This window comes from Podarcis pityusensis, assembly GCF_964106645.2.
Source record: "Podarcis pityusensis genome assembly, chromosome: 11".
Taxonomy (NCBI): domain Eukaryota; kingdom Metazoa; phylum Chordata; class Lepidosauria; order Squamata; family Lacertidae; genus Podarcis; species Podarcis pityusensis.
In genome coordinates, this window is record NC_138036.1 from 63,037,983 (window position 1) to 63,057,224 (window position 19,242).

The 19,242-nt window shown below is 43.4% G+C and overlaps 1 protein-coding gene across 6 annotated transcripts in view; it reads right to left on the reverse strand.

The window, feature by feature from the left end:
* Nucleotides 1-19,242, reverse strand: part of TJP2 (tight junction protein 2) — a 90,483-nt gene that overhangs the window by 45,688 nt on the left and 25,553 nt on the right. The window contains exon 1 of one of the 6 annotated variants that reach the window (XM_080972338.1): nt 11,859-11,946. The exons of 4 other annotated variants lie outside the window; for them this stretch is intronic. In XM_080972338.1, the coding sequence (XP_080828464.1) occupies nt 11,859-11,936 (78 nt within the window). In that variant the 5' untranslated portion in view covers nt 11,937-11,946. Of the gene's footprint in view, nt 1-11,520; nt 11,705-11,858; nt 11,947-19,242 lie in introns of those variants that run through there. One more of the 6 variants, XM_080972339.1, reaches the window with a different exon arrangement.

Consider the following 19,242-nt stretch of genomic DNA (forward strand, 5'->3'; position numbering starts at 1 on the left):
ATTTGAGCCAGGAACAACTAAACTTATAAAACCACAGATTTATACTTTTCAAAGTAAGTGTCAGAAAACAAAAGCCATTTCTCTGCTCTTAGCAGCCCGCCTCAAGTTCTGTTGCAATTATATACAGTGGTACCTCAGGTTAAGTACTTAATTCGTTCCGGAGGTCCGTTCTCAACCTGAAACTGTTCTTAACCTGAAGCACCACTTTAGCTAATGGGGCCTCCTGCTGCCGCCGCACCGCCAGAGCACGATTCATGTTCTTATCCTGAAGCAAGGTTCTTAACCTGAAGCACTATTTCTGGGTTAGCAGAGACTAAACCTTAAGCATATGTAACCTGAAGCGTATGTAACCCGAGGTACCACTGTACTCACTTAAGGAGCAGGGTACACCATATAACAAGCTAACAACTTCTCCATGGAATTTGCTCATCTCTTCCAATGCACCTGGCCACTCCCTCAGCACTAATAATGATAATTTGATTTATTACCTGCCCAAGAGCAGGTCACAACAACTCAAAATACAACATTAAAATCAGTTTTTTAAAAAAATTACAATCAAAAGAATATTGTGGTCCTCTCACAGCCCCCCCCCCATATTAAGTGAATATTTGTGTTGTGTAGGATGTATTCACACATTACAGCAGGCCATAATTGGGGAATATTTTTCCACCTAAGGGTCAGACCAAGAACTGACCATGTGGGGCAGGTGGGCATGGGGAGGGAGAACCTGTACCTGCTTTGCTCCCTCCTCTGATGAGCAGCTTCAACAAATCATTATTCTTGGCTTATTTCAACTAGGGATTGTGGTTTGCTTTTTTGGCTATATTTCTGCTGTCACTTGTACTCATATCACCAGCAAAGTGAGGGTGACGCTGGGATCGAAGGGCATGTGGAGATGATTATTATTATTATTAATAATAATAATAATAATAATAATAATAATATACTGCCCTATAACTGGAGGTCTAATGCATCTGGCTGTTGCGTTCTTCTCACGTCCTGAGCCACTCTGAGAGACTGAGATTATCCCAGCCTTGCAAAGCAGATTGGGGCTGGCGTCTCATCAGCAGTGAGGGCTGCGCCCCGCCCCTTGGCGCACCTGCCCCAGGCGCAATGAAGACATGCTCCGCCAATGAATCCCAGTAGTATCTACCCAACGGATAATTTGGCCCAGGTTCTAAAGAAGTCAGTTATGAATAATAACTGGCAACCATCTCCCCCACTCTAAAATAGCAAAGCAACAGGGAGGTAGGAATATGGATGTTCTCCACAACTCGGGCGTGTCATTTTAGGGGTGATGCTTAATTTTGCAAATTTATTCAGTGAGGTCTTAAAAATATGTTTTTGGTTGTGAGGAATTCAGTGTTTCAAGCTAACTCTGGAGGACTATCTAGTGGTCTTCAGCTGGTGAATTCTAAATTGGAGGTGCTGGACGCTCCTTCCTTGGAGTTTTTGAAGCAGAGGTGGGATGGTCCTCTGTCATGGATGCTTTAGTTGAGACTTTTAGATTGCAGAGGGTTGGACCAGATGACCCTTGGAGTCATACAATTCTATGATTCTATAGCGCAACAAAGGGACGCGGGTGGCACTGTGGGTTAAACCACAGAGCCTAGGGCTTGCCGATCAGAAGGTCGGTCGTTCGAATCCCCGCGATGGGGTGAGCTCCCGTTGCTCGGTCCCTGCTCCTGCCAACCTAGCAGTTCGAAAGCACGTCAAAGTGCAAGTAGATAAATAGGTACTGCTCCGGCGGGAAGGTAAACGGTGTTTTCATGCGCCGCTCTGGTTCGCCAGAAGCGGCTTAGTCATGCTGTACGCCGGCTCCCTCAGCCAATAAAGCGAGATGAGCGCCGCAACCCCAGAGTCGGTCACAACTGGACCTAATGGTCAGGGGTCCCTTTACCTTAAGTTTCTATTTGATTCTCAAGCCCATCCATTTAAATGACTACTCTCACTTGATATATCCTTTGTCCTAGTTCTAATAAAACAATTGTTCACCACTTATTCACATACTACTTTTCACTGTATCTGTATCTCACTGGATGATAAAATAGATTAATACACAACAGGAATTCTCTTCAAAGTCAAATATATTTTAAGGTACAATATTTTATAAATATAAAATTATATGTGATATATTGCTAAAAGAAATAAAGGAAATAATTTCAACCTGAACTCATACGTTAACCTATTAACAGACTTAGCAGTGTGAGCCTGACTTGTATGCATACTCTCTGACACCACCAATTAAAACTGAAATAAAGGCTTAAACTATATTCAGCCATTTAACTGAGAATTGAATTAGGACAATTACCGCAAGAAACCTCTTTGCTTAATTCTGAGGATTTTTCCAGACACTGGAGTCTTTGTTCTACTGTGTAATCCATTGTAAACTGTTTGTGCTGCAATTGTTAGGTCTGGGCAAGAAAATTCAGGATCTGAATGGAGAGAGTGATGCCCACTGACATAGGCATAACTTTCTTGATACATTTGCAAAAAGGCTTTTTAGTGGAACTGCTAGATGTCATTAGCTAGGGAACAAAGCATCAATTGATCAGCTACAAGGCCCCATTTAACTGATTTCTTTTCCAGAAAAACTTATCTCTTCCATGGCCTTCTTGTGATGATAACCCAGGAAAACAAGTTGTCCATATGAATCTCTCAGACCTTGCCCTACTTCTATAAAAGCAGCCTGTGCTGGCGTCAGATGCTCCTCCCGGGGCAACTCATTTCAATATTCTCTTTGCAAGTTCTGTCTTGCAATGGGCAGCCTCCTGCCATTCAGGAACCCAAGGGAGGTCACTGGCTGCACGCTGAATAAAATGGGTGCACAGTTCTTGGGTGCAAACGCCAACATTTCTGGGCAGAGAAGTGTCTTACAGGTTTCCCTGCCTCTTTATACAAATGCAATACCTGAACTCTTCACTTCTCTATAGCAAGCTTTAAGTGTTTTTGTAGGATGGAAATGTTGTAGAGGACAGGGGATAATTAACCAAACCAATCCTCCTGGCAAACTGGGAATATCCCTTCACTCACCCAAGTTTAGGATATTCTACACCTTTCCTCAGCAGTTTCTTTTTCTCTCAGAAAAATAAGTGGCTCACGTAAATGTAAACTAAGCTTTAATAATAAACTGAGAGAAAACTGTAACAAAATAACAGAATGAGAGAAACTAAATACAGCAGACATGTTCAAGGCGTTGATCGCGATCTACCGGTCAATCCTGAGATGAATCCTGGTCGATCGCCACACCACCTCACCCTGAGCTCCTCTCGCCTGCGCGCGCCCATGCCTACCCTGTCAGCACGCACGCCCTCCCTGCACCCACCCCTGGGTGGTAGATCACTGCCAGTTTTACACTGGATCGTAGATCACATCCTACTTCTTGGTCCCTCTGAACGGAACCACCCTGAAGGGAGGGGCTGATTCTGGAGCAAAACACTCAAGCCCCGCCCACCAGGCCCCAAACATTCTACCATTCAAATGAGGCCCCAGGGTTTTTCTTACAGGGAACACATTATATTTTCACCTTTTGTTGATATTGGTTCAAACACCTCAGGATGGAGCAAAAAAAACCACCTTTCAGATTCTAATCCTTCAGAAATTTCATTGTACACAATCTCATTAGAATATACCCTTTCCCATTTTTCATAACAAGAAAAAGCATCAGAAATTGCTTCTCAGTTATGACTTCAGTTTAGCTAACAACATACTAGCTGTTCAGAGAGAACCAAAAGACAATAGAATTGCAACATTTCCACACTCACACCCTTAGGAAAACAAGGACTGAGGAATGGGAAATTTAACTACAACCAGGCATTTGTTTCAACAGGCTGAAAGCTAAGATTTCAAGGGCTGCCCTCTGCCAAATGTTTTTTTTTTCTTTCTTTTTAGTGTGAAGAGGACGAAAACAATGAGAAGACTCGGAATCCTCACAGAACTCTAGCCCAATGGTTGCCATTAATCTGATTTGAACTTATTTATAATGAAATGATTTTAGAATGTTGTATTATTTTATTGTTGTTAGCCGCTCTAAGCCCGGCTTCGGCTGGGGAGGGCAGGATATAAATAAATTTATTTATTTATTTATTATTATTAACCATTTTTCCTAGTGAAGCATGTAAGAGAGGAGGGTGCTTCAAAGTTCACTTCTGCTGCCAAATTCATATCTTTTCCACCTCTCTTCTGACATGTCACATTAAATATTTTTTTCCAGACAATCTTGTGACTGAAAGGGTTCAGTTCAGCAGTTGACGCAATGGGTAGCCTGCCTTGTTTGTGCAATCAAAGAGGGCGGGTGGCATGCATAAAGAACAGAGTTTCCTTTACTTTGGACGACATAAAGGAGAATAAAAACGGGAGGGTAGGCAAGGAGGCAGTTCTTCATACATTTGCCTTTGTAATGCTAAAGAAGATTATGATTTTCTACTGAAGTTGAATTTTACATGTGGATTTTTCTTTTTGTTTTAGCAAAAAGTATAAACAAATCTCATCAAAGTTAATGACAAGCTTGGGAGCGGAACCATTGCCAGTCTTTTCAGTGTAAATCAATAAATACTTTTTGAGGTAGTTTTAAAAGATATGGCACCGCGTCAAACACACAGACACAGCAGTTTGGCCTAATATTGCTTCTGCTGTATCTACCTGCAAGACTGGCGCCACACTCTGGCAGTCCTTCCTCCCTGTCGGGGGAAATTATAGTGATGGCTGATGCTACTTTGTTTAGTCCTTCTCTGCTGAGTGCGGTGCTAAGCTCCACCGCTCAAGCTTGTAAGCCCAGACGGCAGGTCTTGGGGTGGAGTTCAGGAGAGAAGCAGCCACCATCTCTAGTACCCCAAAATTCTGCTGAGCCCAAAGTATACATGTCCACAGGAATTATGGGGATTATAAGAATTGTGGGGTTTAAGGCACTTCTCTCTGCTCGCTGCTTCAGAGTGAGGAGGAAGAAAAAAGAAAGAGGCAAACATATTTAAGGATAAGCCATAAGCCTCTCTGGGGCCTGTGAGTCCTGGTGTTTGTTGATACCAGGAAATAAATCAGCTGAAGCAGTACATTCTTCTTCTTCTTCTTCTTCTTCTTCTTCTTCTTCTTCTTCTTCTTCTTCTTCCCCCCCACCATGGTAGGTACTCACAGCAAGCTGATGAACTAGATATCCTGGTCATCTCATAAAGTAGCCAAAATCTGGGTTTGTTCCAGCAGCTTAAGAATCCAATTCAACCTACAAAGACAATATCTTCCAATAACCATCTATGAGTCAAGATGTGGTTCCTGACCATGAGAAATTAGCAAGAAGGTCCCAGTTTGTATGGCAGATGTACCTAAGGTCTTGCTCACTAGCCTAAAAGTCACCCAACTCCCAAGGACACAGTGTAAGGGGGTAGAAGCTTTTCAAAAATGGAGTATTTTCCGCTGCATTATTTTCTGCATACAAAGTAAAAAGGGGTTTCATAAGAATAGGTGCCAACTGCAAATTAGTATTAGGCAAGCTGCCAGTTTCAAAGTTTTTAGCTTTGTTTACTAACTGCAAGTAAAATAAACATGCTAACATCATTTCCAAGGGCATCAGAAAATTTTCTGACACCAACTGAACATTTCCCACTGCAAATTACTTGGTTTTGCATAGGATTTTTTTTTCCTAATTCAAACTTTTACATAAAACTGACACCACTGCCAATGTCAAAGGTAGCTCAGAGGTGAAGTAAATGACCTTACTTAAAAGTCTTGGGAGTTTTGCCAAAACCAAGGCTTGCTCCTTTCCATTTTTAGGCTGTGGTGGGAAAAGGTGTAGTGGTATTTCACATTTGGAGGGGGGTCCAAATACTGCTGGTACAATAAACCTCTCCTGAGAAGTTCCTAAACCCCTCTCTAAGCTTTAGGTTTCTAACCTGCTTGCAGAGCTGCTTGTCCCAGGACAATCCATTGCTCTGCTACAGATCTCAACCTCCATCTAGCTAACAGACAATAGCAGCTAGGGCAGGAAGATTATCCAAGGTCAGAATTCCAGTACCAGTGCACCAGCGCCTTCATTTCATAAGAAATATGGTGCTTGTCACCAGGAATTACTGGATAGGTATTTATTATTATTATTATTATTATTATTATTATTATTATTATAGCCCGCCCATCTGACTCAAACTCAAGGAATACAAGGGAGGGAAATCTTATAGTGGAGATGTAGCTGCAATGAAGACATTCTAGGATACAGTCATACCTCATGTTACGGTTTTTCAGGTTGGGTCCCATGGCGACCCAGAAGTACCGGAATGGGTTACTTCCAGGTTTCGCTGCATGCGCACAAGTGCCAAATCATGCCGCGCACCTGCGCAGATACGGAGCTTCAGGTTGCGCGCTTTTCATGTTGCGAACGGGCCTCTGGAACGGATCCTGTTCGCAACCAGAAGTACCACTGTATTTCAAAAACTAATCATGGGGAAATTAGCATTTTGTTAACGGAACACTACCTTGTGTGACGCGGGTGGCGCTGTGGGTAAAACCTCAGTGCCTAGGACTTGCTGATCGCAAGGTCAGCGGTTCGAATCCCCGCGGCGGGGTGAGCGCCCGTCGTTTGGTCCCAGCTCCTGCCCACCTAGCAGTTCGAAAGCACCCTTAAGTGCAAGTAGATAAATAGGTACCGCTTTATAGCGGGAAGGTAAACGGCGTTTCTGTGTGCGGCGCTGGTGCAGGCTTGCCAGATGCCGCTTAGTCACGCTGGCCACATGACCCGGAAGTGTCTCCGGACAGTGCTGGCTCCCAGCCTCTTGAGCGAGATGAGCGCGCAACCCTAGAGTCGGACACGACTGGCCCATACGGGCAGGGGTACCTTTACCCTTTACCTTGTGTGAAGAAATCCAGAATAAGTAGGGACAAGACAAGAAAGAAGATTCCAACTAAATATCAGGAAGAACTTTCTGACAGTAAGAGTTGTTTGACAGTGGAACAGTCAGGAGGTGGTGAATTCTTCTTCCTTGGAGGTTTTTAAGCCAAGGTGGGGCGGCCATCTGTCATGAATGCTTTAGCTGAGATTCCTGCATTGCAGGGGGTTGGACTAGATGACCCTTGAAGTCCCTCCCAAGTCTACAATTCTATGACTCTAAGACTCAGGCTGGTGAACAGGCTGCACCAACTACTTACAACATGAAAAACAGATGTTGTGGACATGCCCTAAGCCACTTTTTCCTAGTACATACAAAACCATCACAGCAAAACAAATGCACATTATGCCCCTCTGACAAAGTTATTCTAGATGGCAAGTCCCCAAGCTGCTCCATAATGAAACTAGTTTACCCATGGAAGTTACTTAGCTGGGCCCAATCCTGTATTTTGACAGAACAATCTTGGATGCTGAATACTTTCGAATAAGCCAGGAAGATAAGCCTTTTGCCAACATTCGAAAAGAGAACAGAGAAAGAGAAAATAAAGCCTTTTGAGAGGAGGGCAGGTCAAGTCCTGTTTATCACTGATCAGCAGCAGATGACCCATCACAAAGCAAAATGATGTTTCATTCGACACAATCATGTTAAAATCTAAAATGTTTGCATACTTCCACAAGCTCCAATGATCAACATTTTATTGGGTCTATACAAAGGCAACCAATTCAGATTAAGTAAACTACATTATTTAAACTAAAAATTAATAATAGATATGCATAGCTAGAAGGAATTAGCAAGCAGTACTCTCAAAGGGCCTCTACCGTAATTTTAAGACAACCAAGCAAAACAAACAACAGCTGTTCTGTCATAATACAGGTTTAATACAGGTTTTTATAGCTATTTTTTTTGCCGTCTGTAGCTCATGTCAAAGGAAACAAATAAACAAAAAGTAGCTGAAAACAAAAATAATCATTTGGCACTATTGTGTACAATTGGTTTTGCTGCCTCATACAGTTGGGCTGCATATCATATTTTTACTATATTATCTGTTGAACAACATGCCAATTTTATGCTCAAAATTTAAACTAAGTATTTTTAATATGATAAATAAAACATCCGAGCTTTATACTACAGAAATTATGACAAAGGTTAGATACAAAAGTGATAAAGATAGAATGGCTAAAGGAAGAAAGTTAAGCTGCTTTATACCACAGACATTATGACCAGCAGTAGCAGGTCTATCCTGGCCAGCAGAATTATTTAACAAATTAATTTAATTTCTTATTCAATTCCTAGCTTAAATCAACCTGCAGCCTTTAACTTAAAAGTATCAGTAGAACTCCTTGTCTTTCAGCATTTTTTAAAAAAATAATATTTATTGCTTTTAAACCTTACAAAAGGAAGAAAAGAAAAGAAAAAAGAAAAGAAAAAGAAAAGCAAAAAAGAAAACAATTCAATACAATATATAAACAATACAGAACACAACATTAACATTAACACATTAAACAAAACAATAACAAAAACAATTGAAAAAAACACACATCATACCATCTCAATATCCTCTCTTTCTTTCCCTTGTTTCATCGACCTCCTCTCACCTCCCTTTTTGTATTCCATTTCTATTAATTGTTTCAGCAAATCCTTTCCATCTTTCTCTATTTTCTGTCATGTAATTATCTTAACATATTTTAACTTTATTTTCCATTAATACTATAATACTTATTTATACTTGATTCCTTAAAACATTTCTACTAAAGCCGTATAATTCCCTTCCAACATTTTTCTAACACTCATTAATTTTACATTATTTCCATATATAGATTTTAAACTTTTTCCAATATTCTTCCACCGTCTCTTCTCCCTGGTCTCGGGTTCCGCCAGTCATTTCCATCAATTCCATATAGCCCATCAACCTGGTGATCTTCTGTCCAAGGCTCTTAACTCTTATCCAGGTCCCTTCTGCAAGTCTTCTTCATATTTATACATGCACTTTACTTTGTCTTCTCCTGATCTTGTTCTTATTTTTCTTCCTTTGATGCTGAAAAGTAGGTCTCCAGGGAATTCCCATCTAGCAATGTTTTTATTCCTTCTCGACAAGTCGGCCAAATCTCCATAGTTAGAACTGAAATTCAAAAGATATTTCCAGTCGTGTTTCAAAGTTCCTCCAAGTCTGGCGGTCCCCACAACTCCAGGCTCCTCCTGACCCAAGTCCAGGTCCCAAAGGTCAATAAACCCCTGCATGAAGGGATCTATCCAACTTTCTTTCTCCAGTCCAAGCGGGGCTCCAATCCTAAAAGTCTGACTTTCTCTAAATCCAATCCTGAAAGGCATCAACTTGTAATCGTCAAATTGCAACTGTAAGGCTGGGGCTCTCTCCCTCTCCACTTGTGCCACTTTAGGTTCCACAGCAAAAACTTTCTCCCCCACTTTCCCCTCAGCTTGCCATGTCAAAATAGATCCCTGTATCGATTCCTGAATAATTTCTGTATTAATATTGACTTTTTGTGCCAAATTAGTCACTTTTTGTTCCAAGTTATCAATTTTTATAGTCCTCACATCCGTCTTCTTATGAAGCTGTTCCAGTGAGTCATTAATCTTACATAATGCAACCACTAAGGCTTCTTCTGTCAACATTCTTAACTGTCCAAGGTCAATCCCAGATTCTCACAGTTTTATCTTGCAGGTGGAAAATTCCCCCAGCTCAGCTCTTGTAACAATTTCAAAGGCTTCCTCTAGGGGGAAACAATTTCTATTTGTATCAATCCTTTTAAGCACAGTTCAAACAATAAAGTTAATTTCAATTTTCAGTTACTTTTACTCCTTTTTAAACGCAGAAGGAGACAATGGAGACAATGTATTTCTCTTCTTTAACCTACTGTCAGCAGACAATCTATTCACAGTCAATGAGCATATCCAAAACTTCAATCTTACTAGCAGCCCGTTTCCAGGTTCAGAGCGGTGGTAATTTAACTTTCTTCACTCTCTCCTGCAGGCTTACACGATCTTAAATTTCCCCCCTCTTCTCCTGCTTCCAAGGGGGGGTTGATGATTTAACCGATGGAAGTTTAATCCTTTATGAAAGGCTTTCCAAGGCTTTAGCTTGTAGCCTCTTTGCTTCAATCTATTTACAAAAGAGGGAGGCGGACTTCCTGTTTGAAACCTCCCCGTTTCGGTGCCAAATTAAGACGTTTAAGAGTCCAATTTTCCGTTCTACTCACGGGTAGTTGTTTTAAGATCAAATTGTCCACAGGAAAAAGTCAGCGCTCTCCGGCAACAGCAATGCGGCTTCACTCTGTGAAAGAAGCAGTCGATTTGAAGCACCGCGCCACTCACCCCACGTCGCTCCGGAACCCCGAAACCGGGTTTCCCCGCGAGTAGGGGAGGCGCAAAAGGTGCCAGCTGAATCCCACGTCCACAAGCTTCTCCCGCCTGTGGTTTTTAGTGGGTCTCCGCCTTCGCCGTGGCGGCCAGACCCTGATTTCCATGGAGCGGATTCCTCCCGATCAGAGGAATTCCGCCATTGCCGGAGGTGCTAACCCGGAAGTCGTCTTTCAGCATTTTGGCTGGGATAGCTCAGTCAGTAGAACAGAAGACTCTTAATCTCATGGTCGCGAGTTCAAACCCCATGTTGGACAAAAGATTCCCACATTGGATTAATGACCCTCATAAGGTAAAGGTAAAGGGACCCCTGACCATTAGGTCCAGTCGTGACCGACTCTGGGGTTGCGGCGCTCATCTCACTTTACTGGCCGAGGGAGCCGGCGTACAGCTTCCGGGTCATGTGGCCAGCATAACTATGCCGCTTCTGGCGGACCAGAGCAGACACAGAAATACTGTTTACCTTCCCGCTGGAGTGGTACCTATTTATCTACTTGCACTTTGACGTGCTTTCGAACTGCTAGGTTGGCAGGAGCAGGGACTGAGCAACAGGAGCTCACCCCGTTGCGGGGATTCGAACCGCCAACCTTCTGATCAGCAAGTCCTAGGCTCTGTGGTTTAACCCACAGCGCCACCCGTAATGACCCTCATAGTTCCTTCTAAATTTAAGCTTATATGATCCCTACAATGACTTCAAACCCAGACTGCACTTTCTAGGGAGATTTTTCAACATGTACTTATGAAGTCGCCACACCCCCAGCAATTGAGAAATACGTAGTTCTCTTTGCAAGTTTTCCCAATGATTCTCTTTGTGGAGTCATCTCCATAAACTCATACACACGGAAATCTCAAGCAGAGTATGTGTTAAACCTGAATATGAATCATGGGGCTTGATGGACGGCCGCAGGCTTGTCACTGCATCTCAGCCTTCATTACTCATGTTATGCAATCCCAGTAATTGTGATCTCACTTTATGTTATTAGGCTATCTGGGTATTAATATAAACATTCTTCTCAGTGAAACTCCTAGATACAGCCAGCTAATGATCAAGGTGAACATAATTTACAATCATGTTAAATTAATATAAGTGAAAGGAATAAAAACAGCATAAAGGAAGATACAAAGGATCTTATTCTTTTATGGAAGTATGCCTTTTAAGTTAGTCCATAAAACCCCACCATTCTCAAACCAAACAAAGACGAAAGTTATACATAAAATTGATGCATAAAAAGGAAAGTACATAAAATCAAAACAAAGCAGCAAAGAGGACACACACCTCAGATTTTAACACTGGATTTTCAGAGTATATGAAAAACGTAAACAGAGTGTCTTGGAGCATATTAAAGTTTAACAAACTGATTGGGACATTCGAGCTCCCTTCCTCAGACTCATGACCTGTTCCTCTCCGCTGGCAGAAGAGGAGGATGGAGAAATAAAACCGTCGGCGGGGGGCCAAAGGCCGTGAAGGCGAAGAGGCGCCGCCTGTGACATTTCAACTCTTCGGCAGAAAGGTCCACAAAGCGAGTTACGAAGCAGCTCCGGGGAAGGGCTTCCTCCGCCCGGAAGGCGAGCGCCGCTGCCCGCCCGGTCCCCTCCGCGCCTCCGCCCACTCACCCGAAGCCACGGCGAGAGCAGAGAGCCCCCTCCCCCGCCGCCGCCGCCGCCGCCGCCGCCTCCTCCTCGCACCGGCATCTCCGCGGCCGCCGCGACGCTGCGCCCGGGACTGGCGGGTCCCCCTCGGAAGCGACGCGACTTCCCCGCCGGACTCCGCCCGCGCCCCGCCCCCGACGCGGCTCAGCCTCCGGCGCCTCCCCGGGAGCCGAGCGCGGGGCGAAGCGGCGAGAGAAGAGCCGAGGCGGCGGCGGCGGCGGCGGCGGCGGCGGCCCAGCCCCGCCGAGAAGGAAGGCCACGCCGGGCGGGCGGGCGCGCGCTCCGGGGCAGAGCAGGAAGAAGGGAAGAGGGCCCGGCAGCGCGCGCCTGTGGAACGCCTGGAAAGGAGAAAAGGCGACTTGAGGGCAGCAAGCCAAGCGGGCTTAGGAAGCCCACCAGAAACTCTTTCAGATATCTTGTTTCCCGAGCCCTCATCCTGAAGAAGCAAAACAATGGTCATTGTAACTACTGTACATTTGTTTTGTCTCCCTTTATGCAATAGATATGCACTGGCCAGAGCAATGCATATACACTGAACGATTGCAGTGCAGTAACTAAGACAACAAAGTGGTATTTTAGCACCTATCCAATGCATGCCCTACATATTTTCCTCCTAAAACCAATGTCAAGTTACTTTCAGAACAGGAAATCAGTATTAGAAGCCAATTATCAAGAAGGAAGTGTTTGAAAATACACACACAATACACACACAAATATGCACTTAATATAAAGTTCACCCATACATACAAGTTCAGCCCCACTACATACTAAAAAGGCCTTATCCCACAAAGCCCAGAGAGCAAGGCCTCAGTGGCCAATTGTAGAAGATGGGCAGGCTCACCTGGCATGGGGCACACAATTTCTATTCCCAGAATTGGAGACAATAGTTGCTTTAGTTACACTTAACAGGAAATGCAGTAATTTTATTGTGTTGCAAGGTCAAGATCCCATCCTGCATTCTCCAGGGTCCTGGTCCCATTTCACTGCTAAGTCAGCACCGAGGGAGCCTTTGCCTCGTCCTCCTCCTGTGGCTGCAGCCACAGATCTCAGTGCTGTTGCCTCTCAGCGGAGGCACAGGTGGTTCTGGTTTCTGGCTTATCCCTACTATGCCGCTGCCCTCTTTCCCAATGGCCTAAGCTCAGGAAAGGGAGGACTAAAGGATAAGAGGAAGGGCTGACAAGTAGTAGGGGAGTTAGGGATATTATCTGGAGTCATCTTTCCTAAGAAACCGGACAATGAAGAAATCAAACTCGAGAGATAGTATGGCTTCTTAGCTAATGAGGTTTCTTAGGAGAGATAACTCAAAATAACTCTTTTTCATTACTTGTCAACCCATCCTCTTATGCCATAGTCCTTCTTTCCATCTCTCCCTGGGGTCATTCCACATCAGATCAACGCAAAAAACAAGGGTTTCGTCACCCACCATCTCAGATTTTGATGAAACTTGGTCTACACCCTTCTCTTGTGGTTGAAAGAAACGCCTTTAATTTTTTCCCCTCTATCTCAAATGGTTTTAATTTCATAGCACTTCAAAGTTTCATGAAATCTGCATTACCCTCGGCACATGTACATTTTCCATGTATTAACATAATATCGTATCTGAATAAGTGTGCATGCACACGAAAGCTCATACCAAGAACAAACCTAGTTGGTCTCTAAGGTGCTACTGGACTATTTTTTTATTTTATATATATATTTCTAGCATAATATTTGCTGGAATGCGAGTGGCGCTGTGGGTTAAATCACAGAGCCTAGGATTTGCTGATCAGAAGGTCGGTGGTTTGAATCCCCGCGACGGGGTGAGCTCCCTGCTCCTGCCAACCTAGCAGTTCAAAAGCATGTCAAAGTGCAAGTAGATAAATAGGTACCGCTCCGGCGGGAAGGTAAACAATGTTTCTGTGCACTGCTCTGGTTTACCAGAAGCGGCTTAGTCATGCTGGCCACATGACCCAGAAGCTGTACGCAGGTTCCCTCAGCCATTAAAGCGAGATGAGCACTGCAACCCCAGAGTTGTCCGCGACTGGACCTAACAGTCAGGGGTCCCTTTACCCTTTTAACATAATATTGGATATTATAAGTTTTTCCCCGAAAGTGCATACTGTTATGTTAATTTTTATGATGAATAACTTTGTTTCATTATTTTTTTCTATTACAGCTATGGATTGTAGGAAAGTTGTACCCAGTAGCCATTTTTCCCCACGATGTCCAAAAAAGGTAAAAAAATTGTTAACAGGGAATAAAAAACCCATAAATTTCATTCTTTGTCGAGAAATAGTATATCTTTGTGATAATTTTCAACATCAAAAACTTTGAATTCCATCATACCCACATGCTGAAAATTGAGGTTTTCTAAACCTAGGTTTTCCACCAAAAAAAGTACATTAATTATATATATATTTGGCATTTATAAAATCTTTTGAATGGTGTATTTTTTCCTGAAATCCCCATCCTATTATTGAGCTCTGTGTAAAATTTCAAAGAGATCTGATCATTGGTTATGGAGAAGAAGAAAAAAATGTACATGTGCCAAGGGTCTCAAGAGGAACAGACAACAGAGATTTCACGAAACTTTGAAGTGCTATAAAATTAAAACTGTTTGAGATAGAAGGAAAAAATTTAAGGAGGTACACCAAGTTTCATCAAAATCTGAGACGGTGGGTGACATGACCGTCTTGACATGACGTGGAATGACCCCCTGACCTCAATGGTGTCTCCGAGTATCTTCTGTGAAATTGGTATTTTGTGGTGCCCACAACAGAACAGCGTTTTCGTGTGCTGCTCTGGTTCGCCAGAAGCAGCTTAGTCCTGCTGGCCACATGACCCGGAAGCTCCCTCGGCCAATAAAGCGAGATGAGCGCCACAACCCCAGAGTTGGTCACGACTGGAGTTAATGGCCAGGGGTTCCTTTACCTGACAACAGTTTAAGTTTTACTCAGAGTAGACCCACTGAAAATGAACATGATTAAATTAGGTCCATTAATTTCAGTGGCTTTCCTCTGAGTAAACATAGCTGAAAACCATCCTTTGATTTCTGAATGTTCCCCATGGCCCAAAAGACTGGATTCCCCTGGTATAAACCTGTGAGGCCAAATGCGTAAACAAAACAGAACCTAATACTAGTTGATAATGAATAGTTATTATTGTGGCTAAATCTGTGCTTACAATGAGCAACACTGGAAGAAAGAGTGTCAACACATCCAGTCTTGCCACAACTCTACATGCCTTATTTCCATTTCAAAATCACAGTAAATATAAATCAAACGTAAACTACTGCTTCTAAGTTATAGGTGAAGGTTCAATTAATCCACCTGTGGAAGCCTCATGCCAGGTTGGATATGTTAAAACTGCAAACAGTGATTACCAGTTTGGAGGAAGTAACAATTTGCAAGTATGATGAAGAATACCATTTGCCCAGAGCTATCCCCTACAGATGGTACAGCCTTAAAATCCTTGGTAAGGTAAAGGTAAAGGGACCCCTGACCATTAGGTCCAGTCGTGACCGACTCTGGGGTTGCAGCGCTCATCTCGCTTTATTGGCTGAGGGAGCCGGCGTACAGCTTCCGGGTCATGTGGCCAGCATGACTAAGGCAAACCAGAGCAGCGCACGGAAACGCCGTTTACCTTACCTTGCACTCTACTTGCACTCTGACGTGCTTTTGAACTGCTAGGTGGGCAGGAGCAGGGACCGAGCAACGGGAGCTCACCCCGTCGCGGGGATTCAAACCACCGACCTTCTGATCAGCAAGTCCTAGGCTATGTGGTTTAACCCACAGCGCCACCCGCGTCCCTAAAATCCTTGGTAGTAGGTTCAAAAATAGAATTGACCAGACCTGCCTTCTGCAGGTATGCCTAACTGATAAGAAGACCAGCTGGGGACTGCTCCCATCTGACATCAACACAACCTCTCATCATTGGTCAGTTGCCTGCTTTGAATGCAGTCCTACCCCCTGCCCCCACCAAAGGAGAAGGTTCATCGTCTGGGGGTGTTCTCCATTACCAGAGGCCCAGGTGACCTCAGTGGCTATGTGTGTCTTTTACCAGCTTCAGTGAGTGAGACAGCTATGGCCGATTCTGGATCAGGTTAGCTTGTCCACAAGCTGCAATGTCCTCTCTGTGGGACTACTCTTGAGGCTGACCTAGACACTTCAGCTAGTTCAAAACATGGCAGCTTGACGGCTCACAGGGGCAGAATATCGCCACTGTATTATGCTACTGCTGAAAGAATTGCATGGGCTGCCAATTAGCTACCAGGCTAGGTTCAAAGTGCTGGTTTTGGTGTGCAAAGCCCTGTACAGCTTGGGACCAGGATACCTGTCCTGTACGGAGCTCTAGGTTCAGGCAGAACTACGTTCTGTGGCCAGGCCTCTCCTTCCACCCATGTCCAGGTTGGCATATCGACAAGCAGAACAGGGAGCAAGAGGAGAGATCCATAGGAAAGTTTCTTATTTTGGAACAGCAAGATACAAAAAGGAATGGGGAGCTGCGGGGGGGGGGGAGAGAGCAAAGAGCAAAGCTTTATTCTGAAATAATGAGAAGTTTTTCAAACATTAGCAATATTATTCCCTCTGAGTCTTGCAATCCCTTGCAAGAGAGGGATGTACCAGACCCACAATTAACTCACGTTAAGCTGTCAAATATGTATTTAATTATTATAGTGATAATTAAGAAGTCAATATATATGTGTTCAACTAATACAGTAACCATTAAGGGTGACATTTTAAAGCATCAACTAAGGCTTTATTACAATGCAGATTAAAATTAAAAAATTACCCAACACCTGCTTCACATCTAACAAAATTTGATTCTCTATTTCAAAACTAGGCAGCAGTATACATTTGCTATGATGCATCTTATTTCAAGGAAGAGATGCACATCCTGTTGATGAAATTACTCAAGTCTTTGAAAATGATTAACTGCAAATTCTTGTGCACTTGAAGATTAATATAGTTCAGAATGTTCTAGGCTAGGCAACAGAGGAAGAGTTTAATGTTTTGAAATTACAATTGTGAAAAATCATTTAGGTGGGACAAAAAAATTTATTTTATTTTAAAGAACTAAGATAAAGCACAACAGTAATATTTCAGAGTTCTCTCAAGAGCTGAGAGGACTACATACTCAAAGAAGAACAAAACATCCTGAAGAATGCTAGAAAAAAAATCTAGTTCGTACTAAAATTCATACTGATACAGTTACCAACTCATTCCATAATTGTTTGCATTGTAATGGAATAATCCCTCATTGATAAGTATGGCTCACATGAGATATAAAATTTTACTTAACATAGACAAAATATTCCGGATCTTCCAGGTTTTTCATTTACTCTAACTCAGTATGTTAACTACTCCATAGCTTGGCATACCAATTTGCAATGGCAAGACCTTCCTTTTTCCAGTGCTGAGTAACTACGGGTCTCACAACCACCAACATAAACCTGAAGAGATCTTTTGCTGTAGTGTCAGTGTTGCCTCCATCAAAGACAGAAAGCACACACAATTTTGGTTCTTTGAAAATAAAAAACCCGAAACAATGCATGAGTAACTGCCCAATCTACAATTCTTCAAAGCAGATTACAAAATAAAACAACAGCCATACTCAGAAAGCACAACGAAAAGACCACAGCACCCACGGAATTGCATGACAGACATTCTGCCACTTACCTAGCCAACCAGATCAAAAGCCTTGCAGCAGCCCTTTCTAAAAGAAAAGCTGTAGATCAAGCCTTCCTCAACCTGCTGCCCTCCAGATGTTTTGGAGTATGATGCCCATCTGCTTCAGCCAGCACAGCCACAGCTGACGGAAGTTGTAGTCCAAAAACCTCTGGCCTGAATATGAGGCACACTTTCCCCCCCAAATTCCGACTGTGAAAAGTTAAAGTGAGGCTTATATTCGGAACCGAGCGCTGCGCGCCCGCCTCCCGGCACTCCCGCCTCCCGGCACTACTTCCCCAAGCCGGTGCCGGCTGCCCCCATCCCCATTCAGGGCAGTAGTGCCAGGAGGCGGGCGCACAGCGCTCAGTTCCGGATATAAGCCTCACTTTAACCTTTCACAGTCAGAATTTGGGGGGAAAGTGCGGCTTATATTTGGGCCAATATGGTAGATCGATTTCTGCACCTTACTGAGAAGAGCATTCCACAGCTTTAAGTCAATCATTATAGAGGCCTTGTTATCATTGCCTTAGGACTCCTCCCCATTTTCCTTTTCTTTCAGTTTATTTTAAATTTTAACTTGTAGAAATTTATAACATTTTTATGGGCTAATGCTTTATAAACAAACAGAAGAACACTGACATTTAGTATGAATGTCTGGCCCTAAGTAGGTCCATAACGGAAAAGCTCCTCTAATTTTACGTTCACCAGAAGACTGCTGTGCATTTCCCTCCAGGACCTCTTCCCAGGGATCTCCTGCATGGTGCAAGGCTTGGGCTGCATCTAGGGAGAGGTGCCCCTAAACACATTCATTTGTAAATGCCAAATAATCAGAAGCACACCTGAGACCAGGGAACCTGTGGCCCTCCAGATGTTGTTGGACTACAACTCCCCTCACCCCTGATCATTGGTCATGTTGGCTGTGGCTGATAGAAGCTGGAGCCCAACAACATCTGGAAGGCAGCAGGCTCCCCAGTGCCACTTCCACAAGCTCCTTTGCTCAGACGAAGGGTAGGCAGGAGCTCATCATTTCAAACCATGGTTTGGTGTTGCATCTGAATAGCCTCTGATACTAATTCCAGGGTTCCAATATTAAGCAGAGTTTGAAATCAAGTTTTAAACCTTTGTTTAGAGGGCCTGTTGCTGACCTTAACCATGGTACATATCACTGGAGATGTAATGCTAAGCCATGGTTAAGGCTTACAAGAGTAGGGAGGAGCAACACATTTTCCCAATTCTGGCTTCCAGTTTGTAAAGCCTGCTTTACAGCAAATCAGCATTACATCTATAATCTGGAGAATGACACACTTCAGTTCAAACCAAATGCACTGTAAGAACCAAATTCTATCTCAATGGTTTGTTGTTTTTGTTTTGCTTGATCTGCACAGCTAGTTTGCTGTGTTTCTTCTTCAAGGCTATTCAGCACTAGCTTCATTTAAGTGAAATTATGTTCTTTGGCTTTTATAAGCTCCCCTTGCCATCCTGTCATTTGGAGTCAAACTCCAATGACATCCAAATCTCTTCTTTCACAGTAATCAGGGGGTTTATTTAGGTCACAAGCAAAATAAGCAGACACTTTTCAGAACAGAAAAAGTCCTGTTCTCACAGATGTTTGCAAAGCAGTATAAGCATCAGCACATGACCTTGTCCATGAGCAAAACCCTGCTGGTAACAAAGAACTGTATATCGAGGGGAAGATGCAG